A 19,237-nucleotide genomic window follows, 5' to 3' on the forward strand; every position below is an offset into this window, starting at 1 on the left:
GCAAACAGGAAATGAAAATCAAAATTTTGCGGGGCTTTTCCTGTTTACCTGGCCACTGTATCTGAGTTCAGATTGCTGTCCAGAGCGGTCACAGTGGAGCAGTGTGGGATACCGTCCGGAGGCCAATAACGTTGATCTGCGGCCACACTAACCCTAATCTGATATGGTAATACCGATTTTAGCGCTACTCCTCTCGTCGGGGAGGAGTACAGAAACTGATTTAAAGAGCCCTTTATATCGATATAAAGGGCCTCGTAGTGTGGACAGGTACAGCATTAAATTGGTTTAATGCTGCTAAAATCGGTTTAAACGTGTAGTGTAGATCAGGTCTGATTTCCACTTCTTTAGAAGAGCAAACCAAGGAAACTCTCTGAGTTTTAACTCTTTCAATTTCCATGTCTCTACAGATGAATAACTCATCTAGGAGAGAATCTGGGCCTAAGTTTTCATTAGCTTCATTAGTGGAAAAGTTTAACTTTATTCAACTAAATTTTGTTTTAAAATTGCTCTCTTTCTTAGGTAACTTAAATTTCCCGGATTTCATTAACAATGTGATGGATATTTTTCTCTCCCCTTTAAAATTAATAATAAATGTTTATTAAGATCTGGACATACTGACAAATAAGTTATTTTACTTTCTTCTCCAGTTTTTCATTATGTTTACTTCTCAACTTCTTCCAATAATTTCTACTAAATGTAAATATTAAACAGTCGCAAAACCCATAAACAAAAAAATGCTGCTATGCCTCTTTTACTAATCTGTTTCCCTTTTAACACATAAAATCTCACATAAACAGAGGAGACATCTGGCAGAGAAAACTCAAAGTTAAATTATGCTAAATCGATTTATAGCAGTAAGTAAGGATTATATTGCATTGATCCAAAACAGAATGGGTGGGTCTGCTCTGTCTACCCTGATTAGTCTCTACAGCACACAACAAAGTGCACTTATACCATGGTAAACCTCACTACAACTTAAGTTTATTTAACTGCTCCCAATCTTCAGGATGACTAAATAGATTTCTACTTTCTTCTTAATTCTTAACAGAGAATTAAAAATTACCACATTCACCAGAAGGCCACACTATGCTGCTTTATACGTAGGGTTATTCTTAAGGAATCTAAATGAGTCATGGTTATTTGCCTTCTTCTCTTTGGTATTACATACTATATTCCTACTAAGAACAGGAGTACTTGTGGCACCTTAGAGACTAACAAATTTATTTGAGCATAAGCTTTCGTGGGGCTGGAGCCCACGAAAGCTTATGCTCAAATAAATTTGTTAGTCTCTAAGGTGCTACAAGTATTCCTGTTCTTTTTACAGTTACAGACTAACACGGCTGCTACTCTGAAACCTACATTCCTACCCAATGGGAGTCGTGATCGGCCAGACCTGTGGACAGGGCAAGTAAACACACCCTGGTTTAGAGAGACTCTGCATCATCACAGCAGTGCAAAATATAGTGTATACAACAGTTTCCGCCTCCAAAATCTCATTCATTCCTATACACTCATGCACCCCCTCCTTAAATTTTACCCTCCTTTCTTAACCACCTACATTCCTCCATACACACAAACACCCGTCTTCCCCCACCCAGCCACTCTTCTGCACCCCTAAATTCCTCCAAACACATCTTCCCTAGTTTGTACCCTACCCAGTTGCCTGTCCTCCTTGTTGAGTAGGCTTGATAGTTTTAAAAAAAGAAATATTTAGGAGTACGTACAATAGAACAAACACTATCTTTCATTACTGAAAATGTGTCTGTCAGTGGAAGCTGAAGAATAAAATCTCTTTCAGAGAACCCGAAAATAATTGCTTTTTTTCAAAATGGCCACCATCTTCCACTGTTCTCTATGAGGCTATGGCCCGAGGCTTACCCTCAGTGAGGATGTCCTCTTACAAAATAGCCATTGTCTCTCAAAAGGAAATAAAGCCAACATGCCTTCAGGGAAGATGGTAACCCTCTAAGTCTGTCAGAGGTGAACGGAGACAGTGTCCGTCTCTGCTAAGGGCATCCTCTGGCCTCAATCCCATTGAGAACAATGGGAGATGGCAGCCAGCTGAACTCAGTTTTTCCTGGAATTCTCTGAAATAGAATATTATTCTTCTGCCTCTGCTAAAGAAGAAACATTCAGGTATGAAGAATAACACCAAAACATGATAATTATTCCTAAATAAACAATTTTCAAATTAGACTGACCTATTGCAATGTCAAGGGTTTTAGATCAAGAATTCAAAAACTAAGAAATTCTAAAAGTTAAGGTTGCAACATTAACTCTGCCACGTTGCACATATAATATGGTACAATTTTCGTTAATAATAAATACAGTAGAACCTCAAGAGTTATGAACACCAGAGTTATGAACTGATCAGTCACCCACACACCTCATTTGGAACCAGAAGTACGCAATCAGGCAGCAGCAGAGACAAAAAAATAAAATAAGAAAGCAAATACAGTAAGTACAGTACGGTGTTAAATGTAAACTACTAAAAAATAAAGAGAAAGTTTAAAAAAAATTTGCAAAGGTAAGGAAACTGCTTCTGTGCTTGTTTAATTTAAATTGATGGTTAAAAGTATCATTTTTCTTCTGCATAGCAAAGTTTCAAAGCTGTATTAAGTCAATGTTCAGTTGTAAACTTCTGAAAGAACAACCATAACATTTTGTTCAGAGTTATAAACATTTCTGAGTTATCAAAAACTTCCATTCCCAACGTGTTTGGAACTCTGAGGTTCTACTGTGGTAATGTTTTGCACTGAAAAACTGAGAGAGCAGAAAAAAATTGTCGCAGCCTTAAAGCCTATGCTCAAACATGGCTTCTGTTTGGCCAATTGTCAGTCAAAAGGTCACATTGGTACCGTGTGCAATACCGTAGTGCTGTGTGACTATTCCCGCTTTTTTCCCTGGTCACCTAAGGATCAGGCTGGTGCCGTGTGCAAAAATACCAGTGTGCCTGTTCTTGAACTTTCTGTTGGTCAAAAGGTCAAGTTGGTGCTGTGTGCAAAAGTAGTGTGCCTGGTGCAGCTCCTATTAATGTAGAGGGCACCAGCTTGGAACCTGGTTGTTGAAGGAGCTAGGGACCAATCAGACGCTGACATGAGTAAGAGTGTCCAAATAAAACTGTATCTCGCGCCATAATCTGCAGGAGTATCTGCGGGTTAGCTGGAAGGCCTGATCACCCTTCCAGCCAGGGTCTCCCCCGGATTTAGTCAGCTCGTGTCATGTCATTTTGGTTTTTTGGATTACTTCACTTCCCCAATTCGCCATGTCCTCAGTGTCTGTACTGCTAGTCAGCTGCGCCTGGAGAGTGGTATGTGCATTTTAATTTCTGTAGACACTCTGTTTGTTTAACTTCTCCCCTTTTTCCCTTCCCCTACTTGGTACCAAGTTGTATATATAGTATATGAGAGTCAAATTGTTGTATGAATTGCTATTGTGGTTAGTTGGTGTATTTTTATAGTATTCAATTCATGTGTATACGGTTTACTTCGTTTGTGTATCTGCTCTGGTTTTTAGTGAGCAGTTGATTATAGACTGCTTGGTTTCTTGTTGTTGGATGTAAATAGACTGTTTCAAGTTCTGTGTATATTCTTGTTCTGATAGTACTGTTAGTTGGTAAAAGTGCTCCTCCCCAGCACAAGTTGCAACTCATTCCCCTTTAATAAACAACCACTTGGTTTTGACTTACAATCTGTTTTTTGTTTTGATTTTTCTCTCTCAATCAAATCCTTACTCGAACCTGCATTGGTCTCGGACAAAAATGATGTATGCAATGTTGCCAACTGACTATTGCTCAAAGCAATTTTAACTTTTCTTTGCTAGAGGTCACAATCTCAAAGTCTTGCCTAAAGAAGTTCAGCCAGAACATTTTTAATGGAAAAAGCATTTTTTCACCCCTTTCAAAATCAAAACAGCTGAAGGGAATTAGTTGAAACTTTCTGAACTTTCTTTGGACAGATAGCAAGTATTTAAAAAATCAGTCCAAAAGCATAGGAATTTAACTGAAATTGTTTTGCAACTATTCTCATTGCCAATCCTCTCTAAAACTGTTAGAAGCATATCCTAAGAATATACTGTTAATCACACATGCAGATTTTACACTATCAATGGAATATTGCTGGAAAAGAGATGGGAGGCTGGCATTTTATGAAATAATTATTGCAAAGATGGAGCAAACAATTTTCAAAGTTACACAGCAAATAAAAAGATATTCCTTCTTCAGATTAGAAAAAAATATTGATAATATTATAAATTTACAGACCAAAGGCCAAATACTAGAAATGGAGCAAAGTCCTCTAATGCGGGCTTTGCTCACATCAACAAAAAAGACACAGGGCTAAAGGTCAGAATCCTCAACATCAGCAGCCCACAGACCCTAGGAATGGAGCAGTAGAAACAACACATGCTTTTCCTATATATGGGGTTTAGGAACAGTGGATTTGTATAGTGCTGTGGTTCACCGTCCCAGGCCAATGGAGGTGGTAGGAAGTGGCGCGGGCGAGGGATGAACTTACCCTGGCGAGCCGTATGCCAGCGGTTGCCAACCCCTGGTATAGTGGCCACTTTTTGTGGCCACTCACATTGCAGAGATTGTCATAGAGATTTTCTTCACAGTATGAAAGGTGATGCTGTCCTTCTGCTGCACCTGGCCTGCACAGCTTTTAAGAATCTTTGAACCTTATTTGGGCAGGTGAGCCATCCAAGGATTTGGCCCAATGAGAGTGCCAAACTTCAGATTTTTACATAAAAACTGGTTTGAGTTACGCAAGCTCACAATAACTCACAAGGAGGAGGGCTGAAGTTAAATATTCTGTTAAAACAGCCAAGCCTTCCTATATTAGGTTTTTCTAAGGTGCCTATTAATGCAAAATTTAAAAAAAAAACCCACTAACATTTTAAATCTTTCCTCTTATAAAACACTCTTCCACTTTGGTAGGGTAGAGATATTGTACACTAAGTTTTATCCAGCAGCAGTTTTTCCCCTAGAATTATTAAGCTTCACAAACACGGAGGTTAACTAACTGCCCTGGCATAAGAGCACACTTGCAAACTGCATTCACTTTTAGAGTCTGGGAACAGTTATAAGAAATGCACAAATTCGAATTTTTCACACTGCTCCTATAATTCAAAATAAATTGGGATTTTTTAAATAATCAACTTTCAGAAACTATTGGTTAATAACATACTATTAAAGAAAAAGTTAACATCTGAAATATTAGGAGTTGTGAGTTATATGTTGCTTGATTGCCTTGATATCAATGCAACTATTCACGTGAGTAAGGCTAGCAGAATTTGGTCCTAAATTTATACAACACATTTACAGATTTAAATAAAGATTTTCTGACGTCACAGCATAACTTTGTTACATTGGGCATATGCTCCCCTCCATTCTGTGTAGCACAGGGGAGCAGATGGAATTAAATGTAGCTTGGCATGCTGCACAGGGGTTGCTATGCAGGATCACCCCCTAGTAACATGCAGCCACTATCAGCTCCTTTAGAGAAAACAGAAAGCAAAGCAGCAACATAAAAAAAGGGCATATCACCTTCAGGAAAGGGTAGTAGTCAGGGTGTGTTCTCAGTGTAAAGAACTGTAACATGATGAAATATGCACCAGAAAGTTTCTGCTGCTCTCAGGAGCAATGTCTGTTTCACAACATATGAAGCCCACTCGGGGCAGGGAGGTTACATCAGTACAGCTGCTGGGATGAAGAGGAAGTGGTAGCAGGACACGGAAGCCAGCTCAGCTGCCATTTTGGATTTTGGGGTAGCTGATAAGTGCACTGAGTACATATACATATACATTGAGTACATATACATCAGCATCCCTGGGGTTTAAACCCAACTTGTAATTGGTATTAATCAGTAAATGTTGTTACAGCACTGCGTCTAAGCAAAGCCCTTTATAAAGGCTAAATATTATTATTATATTCCATGGATTCTTGCCTCGGAGCACTCAGCAGTCCACACCTCCTGCCAGTTCTGCACCACAGCCAGCCATGTGTCATAGAGGAGAGGATGCTCACTGACAAAAAGCCTTGGATTATTCAATACAAATTTTCCCCTTCTGTGTATTTTAATGAAGGAAGGGAGGATATGGCCCATCATCATATTTAATTATGTACATGCTCTAATTATGTAATTTAAATAACTGGATACATACACAGACATAGACACGTACTTTTAAATAAAACTGAATTCATACAAGAAACTATAATAAAGGAAGGGAAAGTTATAATATAAGCCCACCAAACCAAGAACTTTCTCAGAAAAAGAGTAAAGGGTACAATCATGTCACAAGAATATGGGTTTTATAAAGTCACCATGAATTTACGTGTGTATGCCTAAAATTTCTATTCACAAAAGTAAGCACAACAGAATAGCTGTTTACTACACAGAAAAATATATAAAACCTAAAACAATAAGAACTGGCTCTTTTTTGGATGCCTTGTTCCAAAGTTGTTGATCTCTCAATGCCCCCACTTTTCTTTCCATTTACAGAAAGAATCTGAAAGAACATTGTTAGCTCAAGATAATAATTTTGACACAGAAGTGCTTCATCTTACTGAGCACTGTGAGCCTTTTCTCTGCTTTTCTTGCAGTAAAAAAGCACAAAGCTCTACTATGTGAAATACTTATGAATTTCAAGAACAACTCACAGTACTATGACTTTGTACCTGAATACAGCTAAGGTGGTTTCAAAATAAGGATTACAGAAAAGGGTATAGAGGCTTAAACTGGGGGTGAAGGTATTAAGGAGTGAGTGGCGGGGGGGGGGGGGGAAGAGGAGATGACTTCTGCATTTCTAGCTTTCAGAAATACATATAGAAATGAGCATCTACAGTATAGTTTCCAAACCTTACCCTTTACACCCAGAGTTCAAACACAAGACCTGTTGTTAAACAGTTGCGAGCTTGAAAAATATCCTAGGTACTGATGTGCAAACAAGCACACCAAGCAAATAGCATTTGAAATGGATTAATATTTATCCAGGCCAGGTTTCAATCCCTTCTCCTTTAAGAATTCATCAGCATCATATAGCAAATTAATCTGGTGCTGAAAGTTTGTCTATAAAATAAAAACATAAAGATATAGAAGCAAAAATATGGAAAACATTTCACAACTGACCCTTCAACTATCAGGCCTGGGAGCCAGTCCCACAGGACAAGTCTTCTTTCCCACAGCCAATGGTGAGAAGGTCCCTGAAGGAGAGGAGCAGACTGGCAGGCTTGGAGTAGAACTGGGAAAGTACAGCTGTCTGGCCTAGCTAACCTCCAGTTAAAAAGGAAGGTGAATTGTTGGGAGAAAAAACGAAGTAGCCTGCAAAATGTTGTCTGACAAAGTGGCATAACATAGCAATTGGTGCACATACAGTGCCCTGCTGTCTGATTATCTCCTTTGTATTGCAAAGACACATTTCTATTTCCAGACAGATACACAAGTATTTTTTGGTATGTTTTGAAAGTCAGTCATAGAGAGTTTCCCCCTATTTTTTTTTGGCTAAATAACTTTATTTAGTTTCTCCCATATACTTAAGTTCACTGCCAATACACCAGGATGTCCTAGTGGTGAGCCCAAACAAAATGAAACATGCCCTTGGTTGAAAAGGTGGTCTGGATGAACCCAACTTCAATTAAAATGCAGCTTGTGGTAACAGTAGATAAAGGTATTCTCATGCAAAGTGTTCTGCTCACTGACTCTTCAACTCCTGTAACATCTGCCTAAATTTATCTGTTTTATATATAATATAAGGGCAGTAAATAGATAGAGACACTAACCTGACCCCTTCTCCCATCAGCGGGTCAACACTTCATATAATTTTTATGCCCATTTTTAGCATAGCATCCTTTTCCTCATCCCACTCCCCCTTTGTTCCCACTGCTAGAACTCCCAAAAACTTCAAAGACTTGAGGGAAGCATATTGGTGGAGGGAGGCAGCATGCGGGAATTCTCTTGTCTTTATGGAAGAAACCCAGCATAGAGTCTTGGACTCTGCTTCTCAGCAGCTGTTATTGTCTCCTGGCCTGACATCACAAAATGCCAACCAAAAACTTACACTCAATATGGAATTGAGACTGAAAATGAAGAATTTCAATCTAAAAATTAAGTGGTAGACTCGAGTTTAAAAACAAAACATGCAAACAAAAAGAGGATTCATTATTAAAGGACTTTTAAAGGGATGGGACAAAAAAACAGAAACAAACCCTTCCTCTTGCAATATAATAAACACATTGTACATCCTCCAGTTCAGTAAATATGAGCTGGATGTCAGATGGCCTCAGGCTTAGTTTTGTTCAAAATATAATTTGGGGGTAGGTTCTCCCATCATATAACATACAGAAATAGATACTTCTCAGAATCATACATTTCAGATGTTACGATCATCTGGTCTGGCCTCCGGCATAACAAAGGACACATAATTTCATCCAATAATTCTTGCATCTAGCCCAACAACTTGTAGCTGAACTTTGCTAAAGCATATCTTTTATCTCATTGGCCTTACAGGAGAGGCCACTATGAAATATTAGTGGGGCAGTACATTTACGGAGACTAGTTCAGATCTATATTTTTGGTCAGAAAGTCTTTTGGTCAGAAAGTCTACCTTTAAAATCCTTGAACAAGTATTTAGTGCTATAAGCATTCAAAATGGACAGCTTAAAAGATTCAGCAGGAGAACCTTTTAAGCAAAAGTGGACTTCAGCAAAGCCATTTGAGTATTATTATTACCAAAAATGCTAGATGATTGTCTCAAAAGCAGTATTACACCAATGGAAAGTCACAATGTTCAGTCTGTTCATTGCACCTAGGGCTTTCATGAGGAGGACGTGGCCAGTGGTACAGTTGATCAGACTCGCAAGCTTAGAAGTGCTGTTTTCTTGAACAATTTACTGATAAGAACATAAGAATGGCCATACTGGGTCAGACCAATGGTCCATCTAGCCCAGTATCCTGTCTTCTTAGAGTGGCCAATGACAGATATTTCAGAGGGAATGAACAGAACAGGAAATCATCAAATTATCTATCCCCTGTTTCCCACTCCCAGCTTCTGGCAAACAGAGGCTAGGGACACTTCTGAGCATGGTTTTGCATCTGTGCCCATCCTGGCTAATGGCCATTGATGGACCTACTCTCCATGAACCTATCTAGTTCTTTTTTGAACCCTGTTATAGTCTTGGCCTTCACAAAATCCCCTGGAAAGGAATCCCACAGGTTGACTGTGCACTGTGTGAATAAATACTTCCTTTTATTTGTTTTAAACCTGCTGCCTATTAATTTCATTTGGTGACCCGTAGTTCTTGTGTTATGAGAAGTAAATAACACTTTCTTATTTATTTTCTCCACACCAGTCATGATTTTATAGACCTCTATCATATTTCTCCTAAGTCATCTCTTTTCCAGCTAGAAAGTCCTCAACTTATCTCTTCTCATATTGAACTTGTCCCATACCTCTAATCATTTTTGTTGCCCTTTTCTGTACCTTTTCCAATTCCAATATATCTTTTTTGAGATGGGGAGACCACATCTGCACACAGTATTCAAGATGTGGACATACCATGGATTTATATACAGGCAATATGATATATGCTGTCTTACTATCTATCCCTTTCTTGATAATTTCCAACATTTTGTTAGCTTTTTTAACTGCTGCTGCACACTGAGTGTATGTTGTCAGAGAACTATCCACAATGACTGAAAGATCTCTTTCTTGAGGGTAACAGCTAATTAAGACCCCATTATTTTATAAAAGCAGCAAGGAGTCCTGTGGCACCTTATAGACTAACAGACGTATTGGAGCATGAGCTTTCATGGGTGAATACCCACTTTGTCAGTGGGCATGCTTTTACAGATCCAGACTAACACGGCTACCCCTCTGATACTTGACATCATTCTATATGTATCATTGGGATTATGTTTACCAATGTGCATTACTTTGCATTTATCAACACGGAATTTCATATGCCATTTTGTTGCCCAGTCATCCAGTTTTGTGAGATCCCTTTGTAACTCTTCACAGTCTGCTTTGGACTCAGCTATCTTGAGTAGTGTTGTATCACCTGCAAATTTTGCCACCTTACTTTTTACCCCTTTTTCCAGATCATGGATGAATACGTTGGACAGTACTGGTCCCAGTACAGACCCTTGGAGGACATCACTATTTGACGCTCTCCATTCTGAAAACTGACAATTTATTCCTATCCTTTGTTTCCCATCTTTTAACCAGTTAATGATCCATGAGAGGACCTTCCCATGACAGCTTACTTTGCTTAAGAGCCTTTGGTGAGGGACCTTGTCAAAGGCTTTATGAAAATCTAAGTACACTATATCCACTGGATCACCCTTGTCCATATGCTTGTTGACTCCTCAAAGAATTCTAGTAGATTGGTGAGTCATGATTTCTATTTACAAAAACCATGTTTACTTCCCCAATAAATCATGTTAATCTATGTGGCTGATAATTCTGTTCTTTACTATAGTTTCAACCAATTTGCCTGGTACTGAATTTAGGCTTACCAGACTGTATTTGTCAGACTTGCCTCTGGAGCCTTTTTTCAAAATTGGTATCACATTAGCTACCCTCCAGTCATCTTGTACAGAAGCTGATTTAAACGATAGGTTATATACTACAGTCAGTAGCGCTGAAATTTCACATTTGAGTTCCTTCAGAATTCTTAGGTGAATACCATCTTGTCCTGGTGACTTATTACTGTTTAATTTATCAATTTGTTCCAAAACCCTCCTCTAATGGCACATCAATCAGGACAGTTCCTCAGATTTGTCATCTAAAAAGAATGGCTCAGGTTTGGAAATCTCCCTCACATCGTCAACCGTGAAGACCTTATCTTCTTTGAGTGCTCCTTTAGCATCTCGATCATCCAGTGGCCCCACTGGTTGTTTAGCAGGCTTCCCGTTTCTGATGTACTTTTTTTTTCTGTTATTTTTTGAGTCTTTGTCTAGCTTTTCTCCAAATTCTTTTTTGGCCTTCCTAGGTATATTTTTATACTTCACTTGCCAGAGTTTATGCTCCTTTCTATTTTCTCAATGGGATTTAAGTTCCACTTTTTAAAGGATTCCTTTTTGTCTCTATCTGCTTCTTTTACTTCATTGTTTAGCCATGCTGGCATTTATTTGGTCCTCTTACTATGTTTTTTTAATTTGGGGTATACATTTAAATTGTATGGTATCTTTAAAAAGTTTCCATAGAGCTTGCAGGGATTTCAGTTTTGGCACTGTACCTTATAATTTCTGTTTAATTAACTTCCTCATTTTTGTGTAGCTGCCCTTTTTGAAATTAAATGGTGCCAGAGTCGGCTGCTTTGGTGTTTCTCCCTCCCCCACACAGGGATGTTAAATTTTATTATGCTATGGTCACTATTACCAAGTGGTTCAGCTATGTTAACCTCTTGGACAAGACCCTGTGCTCCACTTAAGACTAAATCAAGAATTGCCTCTCCTATTGTGGGTTCCAAGAAGCAGTCATTTAAAGTGTCAAGAAACTTTATCTCTGCCTCCCATCCTGATGTGACATGTATCCAGTCAGATAATTGAAACCTCCATTATTACTGAGTTGTTTTTTTTTAATTTTTATAACCTTTCTAATCTCCCTGAGCACTTCACAGTCACTATCACCATCCTGGTCAGGTGGTCAGTAGTATATCCCTACTCCTATATTCTTATTATTCAAGCATGGACTTACTATCCACAGAGATTCTATGGTACAGTTTGGTTCATTTAAGATTTTTACTTCATTTGACTCTATGCTTTCTTTCATATATAGCACCATTCCCCCACCAGTACGACCTATTCTGTCCTTCTGATATATTTAGCATCCTGGTATTACTGTGTTACATTAGTTATGCTCATTCCATCAAGTTTCTGTGATGCCTATTATGTCAATACCCTCATTTAATATGAGCCCTCAAGTTCACCCACCTTAGACTTCTAGCATTTGTACATAAGTGCTTTAAAAAAAAATCCCTTTTTAGCTGTGTGCCATTATGTAATGTAATTGAATGGGACTCTTTCATTTGACTGTTTCTCATCAGATCCTACTCACTGCAGAAAATTAAGAAACCTTTGGAGCTGATCATAAAAGCCATAAATAAATAATAAAAGTCACAGTGCGTTCTGAGTCTTAAACTAAAATCCCCATCGTTCAAATGATACTGCATTACCCAAATATCTCACGTGATGTTGGTAACTGATTTGGTCAGAGACAGCTGGCTAGATCGGTCGTTTCATTGATATAGCAGCTTTGTTGCTAGCATTTCCCATGGCAACTCCTTACATAGAACTACTGATGTGCTTGCTTAAAACACAGAAGTCAGAAAAGGACTGGGAATACCAGGGAATATATGGTAAGGAACAAATCTGATAGGGATAAAACCCCATTTCTTTCGGGCGCTATCAAATAGTTTCTATATTCTATAGTTCTAGAAACTGAAACTTCTAAATCAGAATGAGGAATGTCTCTGGGACATCAAAAGATAAGAGACTCTATGTATAAACAAGCTGGCATTGCTCTGGGTCTGGATAACACTGAATTAGATGAAAGTGAAGAATGGGTATTGCGTGCAAGTCCTGACATACAACAGCAAGGTAGTCTCTTACCTGACCATGTTAGGGGTAACCAAGCTGGAGTGGATGATACTCTTGGACATAAAGATTCTTAGGTGGCGTCAGAACAAGTAGTGCAGTCTGACAGCTATTCACATTCTGGGCACAAAGAGAATGTGATAGAAGATGTTCTGTCCGGGGGGAAAAACCTATGAGAGGAAGCAATGTTGAACAAAATATTTCACAGGTTGTGTCAGTTTTTGGGGGACTCCCAACCTGAATTAGTTTCTCAGCAGAGGCAATCACCAAACTGTGAAAAGGAATTTCTCCACAATCTTCTTGTTTGGATATCTCATTAAGTTAATGCACTTGTATAACAACCCATCATTCCAAATGGCACAAAAAGCATTGGTGATGGTGTCAGAGAGCAGAACAGAATTGTGCCTGATCTTTCCTCACTGACCATCAAGGGCTAATTTTCAGTCAATTAAATAGATCCCAATGGCTTTTAATTATCCTGGGGACCTCAGGAACTGTGACAAGGCTGTCAAGGGGGAAATCAGAAAAATTCTTGGTTAAAAATTCTTATAATCTCATGCTTACTATTGGGGAATCAGTGCAGAGTACTGGATTTTAAGAACAAATTATCACACTCTTGCTCAAAGAGTGGAAAAAATCAACAAACAAGCCACAACAGACTTTAAGGAACTTTGTTCTGTGGACAAACTCAAGAGTTCAGAATATTCTTTCAGATGTTAAAACACTGATAATGTTTTTGTTATAAGATTGTTGCAGGTAGGCCTACTTCAGTTAAGATGTATATGTATTTTTGTTGTAAGAAGAAAGAAGTATTATATTTTGCAGTTGATGCTTTAGTATCTCTTATTTTTCTTGGGTGTTCATTTTGCCCTTTTTATACTGGTTAGCTGTACTGTGTAAATTAGGCAAAACTGTACCCTCTTGTAGAGAAACCTGGTAAGCAGATTATTGGGTTAAAGGAGTCTCTGACATGAATCTTGAAGAATTTCCTTCTAATTTTCCTCCCAGGAGGCTCCTCTGTCCTTTCTCTTCTCTCAAGAGTAAAGTTATTGTTAAGTAGGCAATAGCGTTTATGCAAACTCCTCCGATGAAGTGTGGATGAAAAGCAAACTTTGATACCATATATTTGAAATTCTGATACCACACTTTGTGTCACAGCAAATATTGAACAAGACTATCAGATTCAGAGAGACTTGATCTCAAAAGTAATTTTGACAATACCATAAAAAAATATTTTTATGTAGGAAAAAGTAGGGAAAACAGAGGATGTAAACCAAAATAGTAATGAAATAGAAATCCTGCAGCATTCTAACCAGGAAAAGGATTTAGGCGTTATTAGAAAAAAATCCAGCTTTGTGGATAGCTGAAAGAAATGGAAAATAGATTTCTAGGATGCACTAACAGAAGGATGGAATACAAATTATTTTGCTATTGTACTAGCCATTTTCTAGATACCATTTAGAATATGATTTTCAGTCCTAGTCACCTTTTCCAGGAAAATATATTATTGCCCTTATGTTTAAACCATAGGCATCCAAAAAGATCATTCCAGTATTTAAAAAATACTATTGAAAACAAAAATACTATGAGCTATTTCAGTTGGAGCAGTAAAGAGTTTCGAGGTAACTTAACAGGAACTATTCAAAACTGTTAAAAGTGTTTAACAAAGGAAATGAGTTCAAACTGTCCTGTCTGATGAAAGGGTTAAAATAACTCAGGGATATAACCTAAAAATGAGGCATAAACAAAAAATTCTGGCAAAACCATAAGCATATTGAATAAGTTGCTTAGTAAGAATAGTGAATCACATAGTGTAAATAAGTTTAAAAGACAGCTAGACATTTTTATAGAAAGAGAGGACTGAAGTATACAGCAGGATGGTTTCACTGGAATAACTGAATGGAGACATGCTTGTTTGGTACACAAGACTTATTGTTCCAGTGACTTTTTTAAAAGTGTGTGGAGTTTCTTTTCCATTGAGGCTAAATGTCTAGTTTTGATAAAAATGCCCTCATTTTCATTTTCTCTCATATTTAATAGTATTCAGGCCAGCACAAAACAAAAAGTGCCATCTGTAGACTTCCCCTTCAAAATCAAACTTTCTCAACAGCAGATGTATTGGGGCTTTGCTTGCCACTGTTGCTTTCCTTTGGTGGAAGCTGAAAAGTGAGCTGGGTTGCACAGATCCCCATATCCAGCCAGAAGCTATTTCTACCCTAGACATTTTTTTCATAAAATTTCCCATTTTGCTACCACTGTGTGGCTGTACAGGTGGTAGCATAAGTGTAGATCAACCAGTGACATTTAAGTGTCATTTAGACCTGCTCTGTGCCAGGTTAGATGACACAGTTGTTAACATATCAGTAACTAGTGCACACTAAGCAACAGAGAGTCCTGTGGCACCTTTAAGACTAACAAATGTATTGGAGCATAAGCTTTTGTGGATGAATAGCTTATGCTTCAACACATCTGTTAGTCTTAAAGGTGCCACAGGACTCTCTGTTGCTTTTTACAGATCCAGACTAAAACGGCTACCCCTCTGATACTCAGTTCACACTAGTGTTCCCGCTGCTGTTACCATGGCTGGGCCTGGAGCTACACTTCAGATAGGAATGCTTGGAAATTTTATACAAAAGTTTGCAGACACAAACGCAGGCCAAGAGTTTCAAAACCCTAACATTAGGTTCCTGAATCCATTTAAGCACTATCTGATATTAAAAAGAGCTGAACACCTAAAAATTCTAATTGACCTCAGATCAACAACAGCAACAGCATTTTAAATCTATTTAAACAAACACCACCTGGCTAAAATTTTTGTTACAAATTGATGGTTTTCCATCCTTGAGTGCAAACTAGAACGATGACAGAGCCAGTAATTCTGCTACCATTTTGAGTTCTGGTCTATACAGCTGGTTTTTGATCACTCTTCCATTTCTTTTACCCTGGAAGTCAATTTTTCTTTATGGAAAACAAGACCATTTTCTTTTACTATCTTACTTGTCATACGCTTCCTCCCACAAACTAGCCTTTTCGTTCAAAAAACAAAACCTATTTTCTGAAGAGAAAGAATACACTGGTGCAGGTACAATTACTGAGCCCAATACTGCTCGCATTAAAATCAACAGTAAAACAATCATTGACTCAGTAGGAACAGAATTGGGCTTTTGGGGTTCATTCCTGCAACGATCTCTCCATGGATGAACCTCTGTGTCCATATGAAGTTCAGTGAAGGTTTGGAACCTTATTCTACATAACTCTACCATCCATTTTGTTACTGAAGAACTCACAGGAAATAACAAATGAATAGCATTACCCTTTTAAATTACATTTGAAAAATACCTCCCTTTGCCATCTCTATGTTTACATTTAATTTGTTGTGCAACTCCCCCCTCCCCAAGAAAAAAAAAACAGATTTACCTAAATGTTTCCTAATGATATTCAGCAACAGATTGCACTTAACATTCATAGTTCAATTTCTGGATAAAAAGAAACTGAGGAAGTAATACGAGCCAATTGCATGAGTAGTTTTTTGATTAATAGGACCCCTCATCCAGATATGATGACAAATGCAAACTTCTGAATAGCTCTTTGCATGATTACAAAAATAAGCAATATGAATGGTTGAATAAATTTGCTTACTAGTGTTTTTGTAATCTGACCTGTACCCGGGTTGACATGTATAACATGTTGCTGCACAAAATGCAATAATACAAACTCTGTCTTTTAACCCTTTTCTAAAACTGCATGTTTTGTTTAGATTATTAAAACATAACTTTCCTAATTCCACTTTTTTTTTTAGTCTTTTGGAATTCCATTGTACTTTCAGGTTACCTGTTATGTTGAAGCCTGGAGACCATGTCCTCTGTTTTCTATACAAAAACTGAGAAACTTAGATCCATGTTCAAACAGTTTCTTATTTTTTTTTTTAGAAAGTCCAGCACTGCATCTTTATACAGATCAATGTCCAATTATAAGCAGAGTCACTGTGGTAAAAGGTCAGGAAAAAAAATAATCTTTCTGGCATTTATTGCTTGGAAAACAAGACCTTGTATGAGGTCAACCCTCCAATACACACAGAATAAATTATACTGCAGCATTATAAATATTGTACACAACAAAAATTATATTGCAATCTCAACATGATCAGAAAAATGAAGTAGAGCGTGTATTTGCTGATGAATGTGCTACAGATCAGACTGTGCTAGAGGCAAAAATCTAGTTCCAATTAATAAAAAGCTTATAATGTATTTCTGCTTAATTATAAATATAGCTTCTCATTAAGAATGACTTAATTAATCAATTTTTAAATATTCTTAACACTGTGAATCACTTTCTACACAACAGACTAAAATGACTAACAGATATGTGACAGTAAATTCAAAAGAATTCATTTGTTCATTTCCTCATTACTTTTGAGACTACAAACAAAACACACAAACACACATGATGCTGGAGCATTCAGTTTGGCTGACATTGTTAGGAAATGTCATATTTCTTTTGAAACAGAAGATATAATTAGTGAAAAGGCATAAAAAATGAAATGGACACTGACTTTTAGGCAATAAACATGCTTATTTATCAGAATGTATGCTTATAGAACATTGCCGCTGTCCTAGTATAAATCATTGTAGCAGCTTCACAGATACTTATCTGCGTCTTTCTTAAGGTGTGAAAGAAATGATTATACTGAAAATTATATGATGCTATTATTTAACACTTCGCTTCTTATTTTGAAAAGAATAGTGAAGTCAACGTTACAAATAGGAAAATATAGCCACGACCTGAAAATTTCTTCTGATCCAGTTTTTTTTTCCCCCTGAAATCCCAGGTCTTTTCTTAAACCTCACTCCAAACTACATAAAGAATGGAAATAACTCAATGTTATTTTGTCTGTTGTTGTAATCATATCTAATTTCAATTTTCAAGGCATGCCTAGGCAAAAAGACTGTACACTATACATTTATGGAAATGTCCATGCAAACAAAGTATACTCTAATAGTTTTGGAAAAACATTACTTTTTAATGATTTTTTAAATCTTCTTTGGAATAAAAAAAAAAAGGCCATTGCAGTTTCATGTTTATACTGAAAGATATTGAACATTCTTTGCTCTGGGCCAAGATTTACTGTTTCAGCTGATAGTATTATCAATGGGCTATTCCACCATGATAAACTCCAACTGCAGCACTAATAGGTTTATAATGATTGCTTAAGCTTTACACTTTGAAGGCATTGGAAGATTCACTCACCTTGCTCAAGTGGCTGGCTTTTAGTTGAAGTAGTTTTCATCTTGAGTGCCTCCCTAACAGACATGTCACAGCAGGAGCCTTTGTTAGTGTCTTGGTCACTGTCAGCCTGATCACTGTCCCCATGCCCGCTGTCCCTCAAGCTGGCTCTTTCTGGGTCCTTGAACGTGGAGCTACTGAAATACACATTTAAAAAAAAGGAGAGAGAGTTGTATTTACTTGTTCCAATTTGAATTGTATTCTCTGGCAAAGCAATTTTGACAAGAATGCAAATGGGGAAGCCGAGCAAGTTATTTAATAGGCCTTACCTTTGAACAAACTGCTGCCTGCTGCCCATGTAATTGGGCTCTGCGGGAAAATTGTCTGTCTGTGAAAGAGAAGGAAAAAAATACGTATAGTTGTACACTGGACAAATCTCCTGCAGAGCAACAAGATTTCCTAGAGGAGAAATGATTAATAATTCAAAAAAATCCCTTAATCTTCATATTTGTACATTTTAATTAAATTGGAAAATGCTGGCATGTAATTATGTACTCAGAACAATTAAATGATTCCGGTCCACAAATTACCTGCTAAAGTAAACAATGAGGCTCCAATAAGTGGTATTCTCTGTCAGTAACCTGACAGATGACACTGTTTACGTGGTTTTCATTAGGTAGATATTAAGACTGATGTTTATTAGAGAGGAAAGAAAAAATTACCCAATTTTTGCATATTACAAAAGTGAATTATTCAATAATACTCATTTTTAACATAGTTATATCATTCTGATGGCTTTATTGCTGAATACAATTTCATTTAAACAAGCACATTGCTTTTGAATTGCAAAAAAAGTAGTTTAAGAATCTTTGTGTTTATGGCTTATGGGTCTTTTCTTTTAAATATTACTAGAAACAAATGCAAGCATTATGCATATATTTGATTTTGTCTCTCTAATTAATTCTCATCAGTATTAATAGCTGTCTCTGAACAATCAGGAATGCATGCACACAATAACATTAAATGATTGTTGTTGCCAAACATTTTTTAAAAAGAAGATACTTTATAAAGTCGGTAAGTAGTGTATTTTTAGCAGTATGAGCTAAGTAACTGTAGAACAGTATTTACAGCATCCAGACTGACATGGAGTTCTGCCAAAGGGAACTGAATTCCCCTTGTATCATCAACTAGAGTTCTTTGGGAGAAAGAGAGAGAAAGAGACTGTATCTTTCATAAAACACCATATACTATACATTCATACACGTCACTTCTTGCAGCTGACTTAGCGACAAAGATTCTACTATTTTCTGAAACACTTCATATCATGCCATTATGCTCCGCACCAATGAGTTCTGGAACAGCATCTAGCGCATAAGTATCAGTAACACAGGGAGCACTCAATTAACGAAGCAGAAGGCCCA

General features: G+C 37.4%; 1 protein-coding gene across 6 annotated transcripts in view; it reads right to left on the reverse strand.

The window, feature by feature from the left end:
* PCDH17 (protocadherin 17) overlaps nt 1-19,237 on the reverse strand; it is a 505,466-nt gene that overhangs the window by 456,995 nt on the left and 29,234 nt on the right. For 4 of the 6 annotated variants that reach the window (XM_032787740.2, XM_032787738.2, XM_032787737.2 and 1 more), the window contains exons 2-3: nt 18,146-18,204; nt 17,841-18,013 (exon numbers count right to left, since the gene is read on the reverse strand). In XM_032787740.2, coding sequence (XP_032643631.1) covers nt 17,841-18,013; nt 18,146-18,204 — 232 coding nt within the window. Of the gene's footprint in view, nt 1-12,614; nt 12,764-17,840; nt 18,014-18,145; nt 18,205-19,237 lie in introns of those variants that run through there. The other 2 variants (XM_032787741.2, XM_032787736.2) reach the window with 2 other exon arrangements.

The sequence above is a fragment of the Chelonoidis abingdonii genome, chromosome 1, assembly GCF_003597395.2.
Source record: "Chelonoidis abingdonii isolate Lonesome George chromosome 1, CheloAbing_2.0, whole genome shotgun sequence".
NCBI classification, from domain to species: domain Eukaryota; kingdom Metazoa; phylum Chordata; order Testudines; family Testudinidae; genus Chelonoidis; species Chelonoidis abingdonii.